The sequence below is a fragment of the Poecilia formosa genome, unplaced genomic scaffold (genome assembly GCF_000485575.1).
Source record: "Poecilia formosa unplaced genomic scaffold, Poecilia_formosa-5.1.2 Scaffold326, whole genome shotgun sequence".
NCBI classification, from domain to species: domain Eukaryota; kingdom Metazoa; phylum Chordata; class Actinopteri; order Cyprinodontiformes; family Poeciliidae; genus Poecilia; species Poecilia formosa.
The window spans coordinates 7,647-26,422 of NW_006800265.1; the positions used below are offsets into that span (position 1 = coordinate 7,647).

General features: G+C 38.0%; 3 protein-coding genes across 7 annotated transcripts in view; all 3 read left to right on the plus strand.

Annotated features, from left to right (window-relative positions):
* sars1 (seryl-tRNA synthetase 1) overlaps positions 1–3,338 on the plus strand; it is a 9,738-nt gene extending 6,400 nt beyond the window's left edge. The window contains exons 8-12 of one of the 2 annotated variants that reach the window (XM_007573351.2): positions 649–870; positions 1,141–1,270; positions 1,351–1,508; positions 2,649–2,778; positions 2,878–2,972. In XM_007573351.2, the coding sequence (XP_007573413.1) occupies positions 649–870; positions 1,141–1,270; positions 1,351–1,508; positions 2,649–2,778; positions 2,878–2,972 (735 nt within the window). Of the gene's footprint in view, positions 1–648; positions 871–1,140; positions 1,271–1,350; positions 1,509–2,648; positions 2,779–2,877 lie in introns of both variants that reach the window. The other variant, XM_016661362.1, reaches the window with a different exon arrangement.
* A 1,582-nt stretch (positions 3,339–4,920) lies between these two features.
* Positions 4,921–8,037, plus strand: LOC103152755 (PTB domain-containing engulfment adapter protein 1). 3 transcript variants are annotated; one of them, XM_007573352.2, is made up of 7 exons: positions 4,921–5,184; positions 5,257–5,333; positions 5,477–5,548; positions 5,745–5,843; positions 6,482–6,619; positions 6,747–6,851; positions 7,413–8,037. In XM_007573352.2, the coding sequence occupies exons 2-7, from the start codon at positions 5,289–5,291 to the stop codon at positions 7,485–7,487; spliced, it is 534 nt and encodes a 177-aa protein (XP_007573414.1). In that variant the 5' UTR covers positions 4,921–5,184; positions 5,257–5,288; the 3' UTR covers positions 7,488–8,037. The 3 variants fall into 3 exon arrangements, with proteins under 3 accessions (XP_007573414.1, XP_016516851.1, XP_016516849.1); XM_016661365.1 differs by having other exon boundaries at positions 5,263–5,333; XM_016661363.1 differs by having other exon boundaries at positions 4,921–5,333.
* Positions 8,038–9,674: 1,637 nt separating this feature from the next.
* tmem106c (transmembrane protein 106C) lies at positions 9,675–17,910 on the plus strand. 2 transcript variants are annotated; one of them, XM_007573355.2, is made up of 8 exons: positions 9,675–9,998; positions 10,078–10,549; positions 10,720–10,783; positions 11,264–11,423; positions 13,388–13,528; positions 15,260–15,309; positions 15,403–15,456; positions 16,975–17,910. In XM_007573355.2, the coding sequence occupies exons 2-8, from the start codon at positions 10,336–10,338 to the stop codon at positions 17,129–17,131; spliced, it is 840 nt and encodes a 279-aa protein (XP_007573417.1). In that variant the 5' UTR covers positions 9,675–9,998; positions 10,078–10,335; the 3' UTR covers positions 17,132–17,910. The 2 variants fall into 2 exon arrangements, with proteins under 2 accessions (XP_007573417.1, XP_007573416.1); XM_007573354.2 differs by having other exon boundaries at positions 9,675–9,762; positions 9,865–10,549.
* Positions 17,911–18,776: the final 866 nt, after the last annotated feature.

The following is an 18,776-nucleotide window of genomic DNA, read 5'->3' on the forward strand; positions in this document are numbered from 1 at the left end:
CGAAAAATGGACCAGTAGGGAGATAAATTTAATCAGTGCAGTGGTGCCCTCTGGTGGCCATAACTAATAACTGCATTTTCTACATGAATCAGGACATTATAACCAGCTAGCTTTTTAAATAACTGTGATTTTTGTTAGGTTTTAATATTATTTTCTCAAGATGTCAGCATTCTTAAGAACTCTTAAATTAAGGCTGTAAGTCCTCATGTAACACAAATTAAGGCCTTAAAATGCATTTTGATATAAAGTGAAGATTAATAAAGTAACCAAGAGTAACCAAAACCAACCAGGTTTTCTCCAAATATAAAAACATTTTGAGTAATATTGTTTTGTTTTTAAGTATGAGGTGCTAAACACCATTGATGGTAAGAGAAAACTAATACAATCCAAAGGTTAAAGTGTCTTAGATTCTCTTAAAAAATAATTTGGCTATAAAAACATAAGTCACAGATCTTAAGTTTTGTCTTGGTAGGTCTATTTAATCTTGTATATTCTAAGTATTTTTGCCTGACTTTCTTCCAACAGCAGGACAAAAGCAACAAATCCTGCATTTTTTTCCCCACGTAATCCAACAGTGAAATCACAATGCATCTTAAAACTGTTGTAATCATCGTTGACTTCCTGCCTCCCATCCCACCTTTCCTCCAGGTGATCGGTAAGAGCAGCGAGAAATCAGACGACAGCTCCATCGATGAGAAGTACCTCATCGCCACCTCGGAGCAGCCAATCGCCGCCTTCCTGAGGGAAGAGTGGCTGAAGCCTGAGGACCTGCCCATCCGCTACGCCGGCTTCTCCACCTGCTTCAGGCAGGAAGTGGGCTCCCACGGAAGGGACACCCGCGGCATCTTCAGGGTGCACCAGTTCGAAAAGGTCAATGACAGAAATGCAAATCTTTAAGTTTCTGGCAGTTCTGATTTTTGGGGCAATGATTCAATTCAGAAAGTACTTTTTCCCCATTGAGACCATCTAGAGATTCTGTTTAAATTATATGACTGAGAGGAAAAGAGAGTGTAAACCAAGGGTGTCCAAAGTGTGGCCTCTTTTACACCACATCTCTAGTGAGCAGTGGTGTAAAAATCATGTAGATGCAAACGTCATCTGAAATAACAGCTCTGACTGATTCTGGTGTGTCTGCCGCAGATAGAGCAGTTCGTCTACGCCTCCCCTCACGATGGAAAGTCGTGGGAGATGTTTGACGAGATGATCGGAACAGCAGAGGAGTTCTACCAGTCGCTGGGAATTCCTTACCGCATCGTCAACATCGTCTCCGGTAAGGTCTCCGACGGTCAGAGCCTGGAACTGACGCGTCGGCTTCATGAAGTGTCTACTTCACGGTTGTCGTCCTTGCAGGGGCCCTGAACCACGCGGCCAGTAAGAAGCTGGACCTGGAGGCCTGGTTCCCCGGATCGGGGGCCTTCAGAGAGCTGGTCTCCTGCTCCAACTGCACAGACTACCAGGCCAGGCGGCTCCGCATCCGCTACGGACAGACCAAAAAGATGATGGATAAGGTGAGTGCTCGGGTTCAGCACAGCACACACGGATTGGATTGTTTCACGTAAATAGCCTTTTTTTTTAGGTTTTCCTTCAAGTTTTATAACAAGGTTAAATTACCGAGATCCTTCTGGGTAGCAAAGAAGAGCAATAATATCTCTTGTTGCAAATATGTTCAATTAGTTTATAAGTAATCTAGAAAAAAACTCTGGGTGTTATTCTATTGGAATGTAAAAGACGTGATTGACAGATCGTGGAAAATAATTATTTAGAAAAAAGGCACAACTTCTGTTAAATCAGTTAAAGTTGCTGTCTGTGCAGATCTGGATTAATATGGAGAAAGAAAACATGATTAAGGAGAAAAGTTTGTTTTTCCTGATCTAATTTCCTCCCTTCTAGTATACTCCCTCTTTTACTTCCTTATTTTCCTCCTTCCCTCTGTCTTTTCCTTCCTTTTTATGCTTTTTTTCTCCTTCATTTTCCTTCGTTTTTTCTTTTTTTTACTTCTTTGTGTCCCTTTCCTTGTTTTTCCTTCTGTTTGTCTTTTTTTCTTTTTTTTCTTTCGTTTGTCCTTTCTTTGTATTTTGCTCCTTTTTTGTTTTGTTCTTTCTTTCATGTGTGTCTTTTTTAAACATTCTACATCAGTCTATAGTTTAGATCAACGGCGCTGGTCTAAGATGTCATATTAATCCAACCATATTATCATCATGTATCTATTTAAATATGGCGCCATACATAAAGCTTATGTTTTAAAATGAGGAGAAGCTAACTGCTTTTTCTCCATTAGCAGCCAACAGATGAGGATAAATTAATTTATAAGAATTTCCATAAGTTTTGACATTTACTTTCTTAAACTGTTTTGACATAAATGACAACCAGAATGTGGGTGGTCACAACTTCCTCCATCAAGACAATCATTTAGCTACCAGGTTTTTATTAGTTTTCATTAAAACCAGCTGATTCTATACTTGTAGTCCTGATTTATTTTAGACATGTAGAATTTTTACTTCACATTTTTTAGACCATCTGATATTTTTAAGTTAAGCTCAGTAAGTTATGTTATGAATGCTTCCTTGTGACACTAGCACTTTGAGCAGTTGAGCTTCTTCCAGGCAGACCAAAGTGCTGAACACTCGTCTTGCTCTTTTTTCTTGCAGGCAGAGTTTGTGCACATGTTAAATGCGACCATGTGCGCAACGACACGTGTCATGTGCGCCATCCTTGAGAACTACCAGACGGACGAAGGCATCGTCGTTCCAGAGAAGCTCAGGGAGTTCATGCCTCCTGGTAAGACTGGGCATCATCTGGTCACCCAGATCATGTCTCTGTTCTGGACGCAGTTTGTGAGTGACTTCATTTCTTTCTTTTTTATTGTCCACCTGCCAGGTCTGACAGAAATCATTAAGTTCGTTAAGCCGGCCCCCATCGATCAGGAGATGTCCAAGAAAGGAGACTTTCCTGTTCCGTCAGTCTCTGCCTAAACTCAGCAGGATAAACTTCTCACAACCAGTTCATGCATTCTGATTCACATCCATATTCATTTTATTAGCAGTTACTTTCTGTGATCGATTAAATTCAGATGAGCCGATAGTATTTGGCACACTGGGCAGATCTAATCATATGATATGCAGTTTTAACGTTTGGCATATGTCATTAAATCCACTTGGTGTCTGTTGTTGGGCTTTCCTTCCTGTCATCTCATCACAATCATCATCGCTGTCGCTGCTTCACGTCAATTATGTCTGATATTGACGAACCCTGTATGGACTTTGATTTAAAAATAAATGTATATGAATGCATATTGATGAAATGGAACTTGCTGTACACAATAAATGGAGCAGATCTGGTTCTTTATGGGGGAGGTTTCTGATGTTCCCAGAGTGTTATTAGAGGCACAGTTTACAACATCAAAGTTTACTAAAAAAAAAAATAAAAAATTTCTTATGGCACAAAAATAGTTATTTTTTGCCACAATCTTTAGTGAAAATGTGGCTATGCCATAGAAACACTGCTTTTAATTCAGGGACATAGAACTTTTTTATTTTATGCAATTTATCTTAACTTTTGTTATTTGGGGCTGGAGGTGCTGCACTGTAATGCACTTTGTGCTCATCAAACAGAAACAGCACTGATGAAAGTGACAGTAAAATATTTTCACTTGCAGAGTCATTAGTGGTAATGATAGATCGTTCTGTGTTCATGGAGTTCCACAGGGCTCAGTTCTTAGGCCAATACTTTTAGAAATCTTTTTGCTCCATGGGATAAATTTCCATTATGATAAGGATATCCAGCTATGTTTATATAACCAGTCTGATGATTCAATTTGCATCCTAACGAACAGAGATGTCAAATTGGCTCTAAAAGCTGAGACAAAAGTAAGATTTTTACCACTTCAGAAATACGCTGAAATATTTTATCCGAAATGGAAATTAAATGGTGCAACTCTTATCATCTGTTGTGGAAATTTTCCTATAACAAAGAGTGAGGGACAACCGTTTCAAGAACCAGAGAAAGAATATAATCTTCAGTATTTATTCAAAGGCTCTACAGGGTTCAAAGTCTCTGCTCACTGATCGCAATCAGGAGAAAGAGCCTCAAACAGAACACAACTTACAGCTGTATCTATTCACACAGTTTGATAATCTACTTGATTACAGAACAAATAGCAGAACAGAGAAAGCACACATGTATTCTTTCTTTCCCAGATAAAGGTTCCTAACGAACCTTTTTAATTCAAGGACATAGGAACCAGATAAAGGTTCGCTAGGATAAATGTCCTAGCGAACCTTTATCTGGGTTGAGATAAAGAAACAGCCCAGTGACTTCACTGAAATGCTAACTAAAGTCCTTCAGAAGTTTTTTTTTCATAAACCTCACGCATCACACAAGGATCTTAATACTGCTATGCAATGATTCAGCTAATAATCATAGTAACCTTAAATTTTCCCACTACACATCCAAGAATTTTCAGTTGTGGATGGCAATGAATTTGAAGACACTAGCCATTAGAAAAGGTTGACTGAAACGGCAAAATTCCAAAATAACTTTTCAGAAATATTTTTATACTGGCTTGAAGTGATTTTTGGCTTTTCTGAAAAAAAGTTAATGTGCTAAAAGGGGAGATGAAATACATTTGCTGAATGTGTTTTGACTTGGCAAACTTTCCTATCTGCTGCTGGGGTCCAAACCTCCAGCACAGAGGAGTGTCCACCTGAAGTAACCAATGAAAGGTGTTCAGCACTGGGATGGGAGTAATGGATCGCCCCCATCCTCTGGTGCGCTGTGCCTTACCACAGACACGAAACTGAAACATTTTCCTACATGTTCAAAGGTAAAAAGGTAAGAGCAAAAGCCCTTCCAGCTGCACAGCATCCAAAACCAGTGGAAACAATTATCAAAAATACTTAAAAACAGAAAAATATTTATTACTATTTTTAATACATATATTTAATATTACCAAAGAAACTTTCGGAACAGTCTGACCCAGATTGATTTAATAAAAATCTGGTTTGTGAATTTATTAGTGTTGATGCTGTTGCTAACTCCGAGGCAGCAAAGCTTCCCAACAGCCCCAGTTATCAGCTGGAGAGCAATAAGGAAGACATGTTTGTTACTCATTAACTCCAGCAGACTTTATACCCTTCGGCCTGGACGGCAACAAGAAACCTGGACACTTCAGTAAATTCACCAAAGGTAAGATCAAATCTTTAGCTTTTCAGTTTGTTTGACAATCTTGTGCTTATTTTCATATGCACTTACTGCTAGTTTCAGGTTTTCATTTGGGAACAAGCCAAAAGATGAGCGACATTGAGGATGAAAGTGATATCTCTTTCACTGTAAAGGTAATTATTATTATTTTTTGTGTTTAAAAAAATAAGCAGAAAAGCCTCAGCATTGGTGTATATAGTACTGTATGAAACTGAGATAGTGAGGTTAATTTTGAGGAAAAGCTGTTTCTTGAACACCACTCTCTGTTTCTAACCAGTTTCTTGGCCGGGTTGAGGTGGTCCGGTCCTCTGGACAGCAGATCCTGGAGGAAGCTGTTCAGAGTCTGAAGGTCAGGAATTACTGTCACACTGTTTCAGATTGTATCTCCACAAACTGTGTGTGTCTGAATCGTTAACGTCAATCAATCTTTTTTTAAATGTTTTTTTGTTGTTGTTATTTTTAAAGGTCCAATGTGTTTCAATTTTCAATCCATTTTGTTATTAGCTCAACCTCTGAGTTGACATTTTATTTATTCCTCTTTCAAGATGCCTGATAGATTCAACTCAGAAAAAGCAGCGAAGAAGAGCAAAGTCCTCATCTTCCTGTCCATGAGCGGGATTGACATTTTGGAATACAAAACCAAGGTCTGTGAAAGAAGCATTCTGATTGGCTACTGCAGTGACAGTACAGCTATGGCCCAAAGTCTGGTAGAGTCACTTTTTTTTGGCAAAATTCAGAGGCTTCAGTTTGTTAGCTGGAACTTCATATTGATTTTAAACTGGTGTGCTAGCCAAGATGCTAATTAGCTTATTGTTAGAATCTTATTCCACTGTATTTTTGATCAGCTTATCTTATTTTAGTATGCTAGTACATCTCTAAAAAATAGAATATTGTGTAAAAGTGCAGTAAATGTTACCATTAATCTCAGAACGTGAAATAGTCATTTTGTCATATAGAGATTCATAACGCATATAGTGAAATATTTGAAGCTTTTACTTTTTTGGGGGGGGGGGTCAATTTTAGTGACTATGGCTTTCAGGTAAAAAAAAAAAACCCAAAACATTCAGTGTGTCCTAAAATTAGAATATCACATTAGACCAATAAAAAACTAGCTATTTGCTAGACCCTTTTGGCCCTATGGAGAAGTTTTGTCTGATCTAACTTCAGACACTGAGAAAAAAAATATCTATGCATCTTTTTATTCAGTGTATGTAAACTTCTGGTTTCAACTGTACATTTAGTGCCTTCGTTTCAGCGTTCTCCTCATGTTTGCTGCCCTCAGTTCCTCCTGTACTCCTGCCCTCTCTCCACCGTCTCCTTCTGTGCCGTCCTGCGCGACTCACCCAAAGTCTTCGGCTTTATAGCGCAGCATCCTGCGGCTGACATGTACCACTGCTACCTGTTCCAGAGCCAGAAGCTTGTGAGTATTCCCAACATAGTAAACAGAAAAGAACAAGTTAGACAACCTTGAAAACTGTTATTTTGGTGTGGGTAGAGGGATTTTTGTGTCTATTCTTCAAAATGGAATTATTTTCAAACCTTTTCAGGCTCCTGTCCTGGTGTCAGCTATCGGCGACGCTTTTCGAGCTTCAAAAAAGGAGCAGAACGTCAGAGGGGGGAGAGACCTGGTAGTGGAGGCACTCAGACACAAGGTTAAGACAAACTGATTCTTTTGCCTGGGCAAAGTTACAGTTCAGAACCACTCGCTGCAAAATGCAATGTTTAATATGATTCTGACTGTTGTGTCATTGCTGTAAGCTTTTATATGGGTTTTTCTCATACTGCATGGAGTTTGTTACTGTAGGTCAACATAGCCTACATGCTATCATCAATATTAGCTAGTTTTAGCTTTTACGGGGGTTTTGCATATTGAATTAGGCTATCACATGATAGCTCCCTTAACTGCTTAGCTCATTTCAACTTATAAACTGCTGTGACTTTACAGTTTATCTTTGAAAGCAGTGCTTCTAATACTCCTTAGCTGGGATTTTGACATTGACTGAAAGTTTTCACTCCTTTTCAATGGTTGTTCTATGCATTTTTTGCAGATTTATGCTGTTTTTCTGCTGCTTCTGCCTATTTCTTAATATATGCTAGTCTTCTGCAGTTGACTCTAGACGCTTCTGCAATTTTCACCAAAAGCATTCAGCTTACAGAATTCACACAGGATATGCAATTTTTTTTTCAAGTTTGTATCTTTGTTTCTTTCTTAGAATAAAGTGCTGCAGAGAGAAAACGACGAGCTGAGAAAGAAGCTTGGAGGACATATCTATGAGGCCATGTCATAGTGTCTGGACACATGGAATGAAATTAAGGGACAGTTTATGTATATAAACTGTCCCTTTATATATATGTACACACATTTATTTCTTTGAGAAACGGATTATGATCATGACAGAAGGCCATAATTAACATTTTTAAGATGTATTTCTCAAATCTTTTCTTTCCACATTTATTTCAACACTTTTACTGCAACCAGTAATATAATAAACTTGATTTTCATAGTTTTATGCTTGCATCTTGGTGTGGATCAGCCCGGGTCCTGACTCTTTCATCGGGTGGAACATGTTTTTATTACTTTTACAAATCAATCACAATCAACAAAATGTGTTGTGTTTTTGACAAGAAAAAACTAACAAGAATTTTTTTTTTTTATTTGAGTGTTAAAGTAGACACTGTATTTGGCAGGGTCCGTGTGTTTTCCAGCAGTTTGATTGAAACAAAAAGTGAAAACAGATTAATTTTTTTTTATTTTCGTTTATTAAACCAAAACGAGAAATTGGAGAATGAACCGGTCCGTATATTTTCAGGCAGTTCATTTTTTTGTTTGAAATGAAAAATGAAAAAAAGTGCACAAAACGAAAATGGAAAAACTGGATAACGAGCGCTCAGTTTCAATTTTCATGATTTCGTCTTTGACAAGTGGTCTGACCGGGATGTCCTCTCTGTCCGGCTGACACAGAGGCTGTTTCATACATGGACGTTATACAGGCTGCAGACACACAAGTTTGATCATTTCACCCTGTTGTGTTTTCTGCAAACTGTAAGTCAGTTTAAGTAATGCTCCTGTGAGAAACGGATCATACCAGACAGGACAGACACCAAATACTGAACATCACAACAAATGCTCCATCCCCATTGTGCAGCATGCTGGTGGCAGCATCATGCTGTGGGGATCTTTCTCAGCAGCAGCTGGAAAGCTTGTAAAGGTAGAAGGTGAAATAAACCACAATTTCAGACAATATTTATAATTCCTGAATCATCCGCTAAAGCTACACAGAGATGGTTTGAAAACAAACACGATAGATGTTATAGAAAGGCCTAGTAAAAGCTCAGACTTTAATCCCAAACAGAAAGTCACACAACCTGACTTTGACTCACTTTCACATGAAGAGGTTTGTTTTGTTTTTGTTTTTTTGTTAAAAAGCTAATTTTGTTGATGATGATTGATTTTTTTTTAAAGCAATGAAACATCCAAGGGGATGAATACTTTTAATAGAAATTACATACTTTTTGACATGGAACATGTAAAAATTCTTAAATTAAAACAGATGTTTTTTTTTCCAAACTGAGACTCCTCTTACGTTGTAGTTATGATCTTCTGGTGGTGCCTGTCTCATTTCTTACCCAGGGTTTTCCCCCAGTGTATTATAAGCCTATAAGCTGGCGGCCTGCGGACCAGGCAGGGCCGGTCCAAGGCTGTATGAGGCCTCAAGCGTACAACTCTAAGTCCCTAAGTCAATTACGGGCCTCTCTTCCTGGTAAGAACATCAGCACCACTAGCAGCATTTCAACATGGATTTAGTGAATTCTGGGAGAAAGGGATAGTTGAACTGGCCAACCTAAAATTCAATCAGTGATAATTGTATTTTATAGAGATAAATTTGTGAACAAACAAAGCTCAAACTCTCATTAATCTGTGAGTTTAATCTAGAAACTGTTTAATCTAGAAAGATTAAACTCACAGCAACAAAACAATCTAACTATGACAATTGTTCTTTGAACTTCTACAAAGTAAATTGGCCAGTTCCGTAAAATCTTACATTTAAATGTTAAACAATTAAAAAATTATAATTTTTTGTATGCTGAAACCATTAAATCAGATTTAGCAGCATTGATGTTCACAATAAATAAATGTTACATTTATATGTCTGTGGTCTGTGTTAAAATATTAGCATTTATGGGGCCCCTGAACATATTCACCGTGAATGGCAAAACTATATCTAAACACTAGAAGGCGGTAGTGAGCATCCCAATTATCAATAAAATGTTGCCTTAAAGTGCTGAATACTATTCTTGCATAAAGAGTCTACATATATATCAGCGATAAAGGATGTCTCAGAATAAAAAAAAAATAATTGAATGTCGATCAGTTGACATTGAACAAGTTATAACTTTTGTATGGTGAAGGCAACTTTTCACATAAGTGCCCTAAAGGCATCAGTGCCCCACGTTGTTAAAAGAAAATACCACAGTTCGGCAGGAACCTGAATGCAACAAAACAGTAAAGTTTCAAATGAAACAGGATGAAGAGCGGTACACAGGAAATATGGCTGTGTGAAGGTAGCTTTCAACTGAAATGTTATCGTTAATTGTTAAACAAAGTTAAATAAACTTGTTTTACTAATTTACAGAGATTTAAAATCGAAGTTTGAAAATTTACAGGGCACCATTACTTTCGAAATAGCTGAAGCACGCCACACTAGAACGTACGCTCTGGATAAACAAGGTCCCTCTCTGAATACCAGCTGCTCTGCTTCCCCCGGGACACGGCGCTAACTTCCTGGGACAGAATGACGGTAGATATATTTCAAGACATCCGCGGTTGTATCCTTCGCTCCGTTTTTTATTTTAATCCCTCTGCTCCGTTTACAACAGGGCTGTTTAGCTACGTCTACTGGCTCAACCAGGCAGTTTGTTGATTAGTTTGAACACTGCTTCCTTCCACCTAGAGACCGGAGGCTTGTTTATCAGTTAAGCTTGAATAAAGACAATTATAAAGTCCTGCTTCTCGCTCCCCCCCCACCCGACACTTCGCCACGCCCCTCTGGGGGGGACGAGCCCCACTATTTGACAAGTACTGTAAGTCTGTAGTCTGGAAAGAGAACTCCCCTTTGGGCCACTCCCGCTTCAGTCATGGGGACGCGCTGGTCTCGGAGCGGCAGCAGCCTGCCGCTTCTCCCGGAGACAAAGCCAGAGGGTCGGCTAGCAGGACACAGAGAGCCCGATAACGACTCTCTGGACGGGCTTGACAGGCGAGAGGATATCGCTCAGTTTCCGTACGTGGAGTTCACCGGCAGGGACAGCATAACCTGTCCGACATGTCAGGGCACCGGGAGAATCCCTTCAGGTGAGTAGGAGCCGATAAACAAGACGAGATATTGCATTTTAGTTAGTTAGCTTGTTTGTTTGTTTTTTTTCATACACGGTGACTTATTTTATTTGACATGCTTGGCTTTGTTTCCCTCCAGAATTGTATCGCTATAGTTTAACTTCTTTCTTTTTTTTTTATCATAATAGAACAAGTGAACGAGCTGGTAGCGCTGATCCCCTACAGCGACCAAAGGCTGCAGCCACAAAGGACGTGAGCAACCACGACTTTAAATCTCCATTTACTGAATTTCATTTTAATTTAATTCGTTTAACATTATTTACACTGAAGAGAGACGCATAAACAAGAAAACACTGCTCTGATTTCTGACTAGTATCAGTATATTCGTCCTCGCTATAACTGAAAAGGTTTTACTCAGTGTTGATGCTTTTAAGAATAAGACAAAAATAGCCTACTTATGCAAAATTAGATTAAAAAAACCCCCCAAAGGAAAGCATAATACAGCGGATTATGACGTTAAAAGGTAAAATATTATGCAATTACATTTGTTTACCTTATTTAAATAATTTAGAATTTTTAGTAATGATAGATAAAAAAAACATATTTTTAAAAATAATAATTGTATCTGCAACACAGTAATGTTGATTAAGAACAATGCAAATCCAGTTTACTATTAGAGACATCCATATTTGTGGGATGTGTGTGTGTGTGTGTGTGTGTGTGTGTGTGTAGGAAGCTGTACGTTGTCCTGTCGGTGGTGGTCTGTCTCCTGGCCTCCATTCTGGTCGCCTTCTTCCTCTTCCCCCGCTCGGTGGTGGTGGTGGACGCCGGGATCCGCTCAGTGACTGTACACTTTGATCACACTAACAAGAAAGTCCTGATGAACATGACGGTAGGTTTCTTCTCATTTCCGCAATAATATCACCTTTGATAAATATCCTGAAAAATTACTATAATTTAGGCTTCTCAATTTCTAAATATTGTAATTGCCACATTTTGCAATATGCAAATGCAAAGTAGTTGGCAGCTCTGACCAATAGGTGTTCTCCTTTAGTTATGTTCCCCATCTGTTCTATGTTGATAATGTGACAAAAAAAAGTCTGTGGTCATTATGATTGCAACATGTTCTGATCTGAGAATGTATTTGCTACTTCTTGTTTATCTAAAGAAAAAAAACAAAAAAAAGAGTTCCTGTCAAGAGTTGCAACGATCAGAATTATGCAGCAGATGTTTTCATGAACTTTGACCTGCTGGTTCTGCCTTAGACAGATTCAAATTCCTTTAAAAAAGTTTAATATAGGAAGGGCATTCCTACCTCTGCATGGTATAAAACATAGTTTTAATTGGTCAGTCTGTTTTTATGCTCTTGGCAGATTTCAGATGTCCTGTAATTTGAAAAAAGGGATCACACAACAAACATACTAAAGCAAAATTATTAGAGAGGAGTTTAGGCAATATACGTAATGCTTTTCTAGGATTACTGAGAAAAGAAGCCTGTGAATAGCACGGTGCACTCTATTTGAAAGTTATCAGTGGGAAATAAAACAAGAAAACCTGAAGCCACAGTTCAGACTTTAAGTCGGTCAATATGTTGCCATGTTGACCTGGCAGCAATATGGCTGCTGCAGGTCTAATTGACCTGTCAGTCCTTTTACAATTTGTATCTAAAAAACTCCAGCCACTTGAAGTTCTGTACAATCATCTCTGATCATAGTCTTTTGGTGTCTGAATGCTTAAAATGGAGAAAAATGTGTTGCTATATTAACTTTGATTGTAGCAGCAAAAACCGCAACAGTTGCTAAAACAATCTAGATTTCTAATTGGACAAAGAAACGTATTTTCCAGATTTACGCTATGACATCTGCGAAAAAGTCAGAACACATCATGGATCTGTCAAAATGCAGAAGATGCATTCTTGAAAGAACTTTGCTGACTCAGTGGACTTGGGGTGGATTCACACCAACCCTGTTTGGTCCACTTCAATCAAGTTTGTTTTCTTATAAAGTCGTATTTTTTTGGGGAGAGGTGAATGCGCAATCACATTTTGACGCAGACCAGAAAAGTGAACCCAGGTCTCCGCTGAGTTGAAGTGAACTCTGCTGCGGTTTGAATACATTATGTGAACACCAAGCGGGCCTGAAACCACTCCAAAAGCAGGACTGTCGCCCAGAGCATTCTGGGTAAATACAATCAAAAGAAATGTTGTATTTACCGAGCAGGAGAAATGACTTGTGGTGTTTTACCAACAACACATGAGAAATCCTACAAACGCTAAAATCTGACTCCATGTTTGTTTGCATTTCATGAAGAAGGAAGTTGAGCTCATTGTCGTTTTCAGAGGTTTCTGTGGTCATTTTCTTCAGTTTAAAATGAACTGAAGAAAATGGAATTTAATTGGAATTTACAAATTCCAATTAGAAAATGCCAATTTATCTATTCCATTTCATAAATTCAAAATTGCCAAATCCAGTTCATAAATTCCAACTTGCAAATTCTAACTGGAAAATTTCAATTTACAAATTCCAATTTGTATTTTCAAATAACCTATTAAATTTCGTAAAATCAAAATTTCCAATTAATAATTCAAATGTACAAATTCCAGTTTGTAAATTCAGATCTACGAGATTCCAACTGTTACTTTCTATCGAGGGGGAACATATCTAGTGTTCCTGAATTTAGCAAACTACTTTCCTCTAGTAAGTCCTTCCTCATTTGACCTAGTCGTGGTTTAATATGGTCCAGTTACGGATTGGATAAAAGTCTGTCTCTAATTATAACATTAGCTGCTCCTGATATTACTTTAGTTTGTCTTTCCAGCCGGCCTTTCAAACCGAACGGTTTGTTTTTCCTTTCCAGAGCACGCTGAACTTCAGCAACCCAAACTTCTTCACCGTGCTGGTGCAGAGCGTGAGCTGTCAGGTCCTCTACATGAAGACGGTGGTGGGAACTCGGCAGCTGGACAACCCCACCACCATCCAGCCGCTCAGCCACAGCCAGGTGTGGAAAACAAGCGACCTTCTCTCACACGAGCACATTCTGGGTTTGAAATGATCAAATCCTTTGCTCAATTCAACTTGGCACCGATTCACAAAATTCTCTTGTCTAAATAAAACATGCATTTATATACAGAAATTTGCATTCAGTTCAGTCTAATCATAACAAGTCAGTACCCACCACACTGACGGTGTGTTGGATGAAAACAAAAAGCTTTGTCAGAATACGCTGCAGGTCTGACTGCCAAATGATCCGACTGGTCAGGATTTATGTAACTCAACAAAGAACACAAACTCCTTACATCAGCAGTGAGTCACACTGTTCACATATCTATCCCTTCATGTTCCCAGATCAGCATAAACACACACACACACACACACACACACACACACACACACACACACACACACACACACACAGTCTCTCTGTATTAAGCATTAAACCATCAGCTGAAAACAAAATATTCCAAAAAATACTCAGCATTTGCCATTATTTTCTTCTCGAGTCTCATTTGTCACTTGCTCAGTCGCCTAAACAGGAAGCTTTGTTGATTTTTATCAGTTAACGTTTCTGCACAATTAGTAGAAACTTTATTGCGACATGGGTGCAAACATTTCAAAGTTCTTGCTCTAGAGGTTAAAAATCAGTGGTGTCTTTTGGTAACTATATTTGAACAAAAATAAAATAAAGCTGGATGTCAGACCTTTATTGTAGCCCTGGAAGAAATGTACGTTTCAGTGGCTCGCCACGACTTGCACGAAGTCACCCAAACAATGTCTCGCTGTTTTTATTTTCAGGATTGTTTTTTTTTTAAACAATAAGGATAAAGCTTGAAAACTGAACATGTATAGACGTGGCTAAAAGATTAGGCACAAACTTCACTTTTGGTTTGGGGAATTTTTTTTTTTCTACTTGATGTTAATCAGATTTTTGAAAATGAGACAAACATAAAACACATCTCAAAACTGAATCTCAAACTCCTGAATTTGTACTTGAAGAGGTGCTGAATTTATTTTAACAGCTTATTAAATGGAATGACTGTCTATGGTGAGATACAAGTGGAGAGAAACAAACTTTAAGCTTCAAATTGCACCCATGTGGTCAAAATGTGCAGATATGGGTCATTTAAAACGTTCAACAACATTTTTATCATCCAACATTGGTCTGAAATATTGCATGCTTCTGTGGGGGGTTTGCATGGATGGATTTTGGCACAGGTACTTCACAGTAGTTTTCTACAGAACATTTAACACTGGAACTGAAAACATTTTAAATATCCATAATAAAATAACCAAAACTACAATTAATTTAGCTTTGACAGGGAAAATAGGCAAAAGTGTCAGGTTGTGCAAACTAACTACTTCAGTTTTAGATGATTTTTGTCCACATGGAAATGACCAATCTCATTTCAACTCGTCATGCAATTAATTTATTTAGTTTATTATGACAGACTTCAGATCATAAAGTTCACTTTTTATGCAGAAATGATTGTTTTTACAGCTGTGTAAGTCTTATTTTATTTTTTAGACCTACGACATTTTCACTAGAGTCATACGTTTAGTTTGATACCAGAGCAATTCAAGTAAACATAATTGTTCCTGAGTTATATTAAGTTCATTTAGGGCATGTCATTTTTGAGCAAAACTCTACCTTTGCACCTTTGTACATGGTGCAAAGGTTTATCTGGAAACTGATTGTGTTTTTTTTCTTTTTGATGCCTGAACCTTTTCACAGGTGAACTACACGGTCAGTGTGGAGATCGGCAGCAATGCACCTTATGTCTAGTAAGTGGCGCCCAAACTGTGTCTAAACAACTTGTACTGAAAAATGACTCAGTAACTCCAATGTGACATTTTTCTCGCTTTTATGTCTTGCAGTGCCTTCTGCACAATACCCAGGATCAAGGTCCACAACATTGTCGTATTTATGCAGTAAGTTGTAGTTGCTGTGATAAGAGCACTAGAAATGCATTGATTTGTATTTATTAATTCATTTTATTGTTTTAGTAAAATCAGCTTTAAAAAATGACACTAGACACTGGGTTGGTGTTTTATAAATGTTCATCTCTTTTGTATCTGTATCTGTCAGGGTTAGTTTTGACCTTTCATCTGGGATGGTGCGTTACTTTTCTTCAGCTGTAACATTATTAACACTGATAATAATGATGTCAGGGTTAAATGTTTACTGCTGTGCCACTCAGTCTTATCTTTCTACTAATCCTGATGTTTCATGGCTGTTTGTCAGTAAGATTTATGCACAAATACTGAGTAGAACCAGGCCAGCTGATAAATGCATAATACTTTGAATATTTTAGAGTTCTCAATGAAGTATTTAAATTTGTCAATCAAATTAGAATTTAAATAAAATACAAGGTAAAATCATTCAAACCCTTCACAAGACCAACCACTGTTTCTATGGAGCATTAGCTACACCCGTGGTGACCAAAGTGGGTCCTGGAGGGCCGGCATCCTGCATGCTTTAATTCTCTTCCTCTAATGACCTGCTAAGGAGGTTGTTACTGCCACCAGGGAGAGAACTAGAACACGCAGGATGCCGGCCCTCCAGGACCCACTTTGGGCACCACTGACCTACATCACCATAACAGCGTATTACAAGCCTGGCGGGCCGCCAGGCTTTCCTTGCGCCCTCCACCAGGTTAAGCATTGTTTATTTATTTATTTTAGGTCTTTTTAATGTTTGCCTTTTTTAAGACATTGCAGTTGGTGCTTAGGTATTGCTAAAAATGTCTTGCAATAGCACATAATTAACTAATAATATTTTCAAATTTTCTTTCAACTTCAGACATTTTTTAACTCTAAAACATGGTAGACTGCTGGATGACTGCCCCAAACACCAGACTTAACAAGTTTTCTGGGGGAAATCCTGCATGAAGTAAAATATGTGTGAAATAATTTAAATATAGTAAATATTTATTTTTTTAATTCATTTATTTGAGATAAAAATAAATTTATTTGATGGCAGTTTTATAAAATAAATTCTTCTGTATAAGTTGAATCATTTTAAAATGTATTGAGTTATGGCACATTTGGCTTTGCAAACAACTCGAAATGTTGCAGGCCAAACCTTTACGTCTACACTCTACTGTAGCAGTTTAACTCAGTCAGAAGTTATCAATGGCCAATACAAAAATATTGCAAGGACAATAATATAAAGTTATGCAAGTTGAGTTTTAGGAATGCATTTTTCTTTTCAAAAATACTTAATTTAAGAGGGAAAATGTCTTAATTGCTCCCTGCTGTTTTACTCAGCAGCGGGTGTCATATTAAATTTATTTTTTTTCTTCTTAAACCTCTATGATGATTCTGCAGGTGCCGTCTCCAGCTGCAGCTTGTTACATGTTACAGTAACCATGGAGACCTGTGTTGAAATATCTTGTGGCCACATCCTGCTCTTGGCAGCATTATTGAAAAACTTTCCTGTGTTTTCAGAACCTCGGTGAAAACGTCATACATGGTGCGAACGTCCCAGAACAGCCTGGAGGACTACCACTACATAGACTGTGGCTCCAACACCACCCACCCCGCACTCACCAGTAGCACAACCACGCCCCCTTCAGGAAGGAAGCAACAAAATAGATTTTTTTGATTAGAAATCTGCTACACAAAACCAAACAAAAAGAAAAACCTTCAAACGAAGTGTTTTGGTTGCTAAGCGTTCCCAAGTTGAACATTAATTTTTGATGAAGTGAGTTGACTTTATGGCCTTTTTCAGGAATATTTATTTTTCTCTTGCTACGTTTTCACATAAATGTCTGTAAGTTCAGGAAGGGGATTTGTTTGTCCACAGACACGGTGGCTCACATGTTGCTGACAACGGAGTGAATAACTCACTGATTCACTACCAGACAGCATTCTCTATTAAAAGTCACACAAAGCTCTTTCTCTTGTGGGGAACATGGCCGACGTTCTCAGACAAAAACTTGAACTGTTTCTGCTGATGTGAACTTCTTCCACTTCACATCGTTCTAACTGAATCCTGCCGACTTCTCTTTTCAGGAAGGAAATACAAAAAAAAGAAAAAGGGATAATTGTTGTTTCTGCTTTTGGTACCATGCAGTAATGCTGTTGTTGCACATTTTCTGTTCTTGCTTGCATTTAAATGTGTTTAAAAGGCATTGAAATGCTTGCTAGATTTTTTTAAATTATTACTTTGATGTCAGTAAGTCTTTGCACACCAATTTTATTGACTCTGAGAGAGGATTTTCATATCAAATGTAAAAAGTATTAGACCTTTTTTTTTAAAGGGGCATTTGTCTATTTCTGAATTCTGGGAAATTTATTAAGGGACAAAACATCTACTTTGGGTTACACTGTTGTATAAAGATTGAAGGGGATTGTGAATAAATGATAAATAATTGTCTTGAATTCTTTTTAGACATATACTTTTATTTTTTCTTGCATGCTGGAGCACCACTTAAGGTGGTAAAGTAAAAATGTGGAAATCTGGTTGGGATGCTCCTTAGATCTTAACCCCTCTTAAGAATCTGTTTTCCAAACCAATGAGACGTGATGATTGGCTCATCAATAGGCAGCATTTGTAATGTTTTTCTCCAGTCTGAAGAAATTACAAAATTTAAGATGAAAAAAGATCAACATCGGAAACAGACCACACAAATAAATGACTTATTTCTTAGAAGTATTTAAAAAGTTACTGTAACCATAACACTTTATAAACTTAAAGCTGAAAAAAAAAAAATCTAAAGATAAATTGCACTGAGCAAACTAGGAGCAGCAGGGGGTGCGGCCCCTTTAAGAGCTGCTGATTGTGTTTGAGCGTGAGGCCAGCGAACACATCTGCACCCGAAGGCAGCGCTGGAAACAGATCGACATAAGTAGGAGGACTAAAGACTGTTTACTGAAACGACCTTTTTAAAGTTACAGGAAATACCAATATTACTCTTAAAACTAACAGCTGTTATGGGAGTGAAGAAATTTATTTACTCGTGCCATAACAGTGAAAGAAGCGTGAATCATCAGAGTGATTGTGAGCAGTAAACACACAGAGTTAAAAAAAGTCTAAGCTGTTATGGGTCTTGTTGAAATCATTTCTGCTGCAGTATAATTTAGGGGCTGTAATTGTAGTCTAAGGCCTGATCAAGGCTCTCTGCCCTGCAAGCTTTACTCATTCCCCTGCTTCAGCACACATGATTTCAATTGATGGCTGATTAACAGGGTTTTACTGAATTGCAATGATCTGAATGGGGTGTTGAAGCAAGGCAATGCCTAAAACA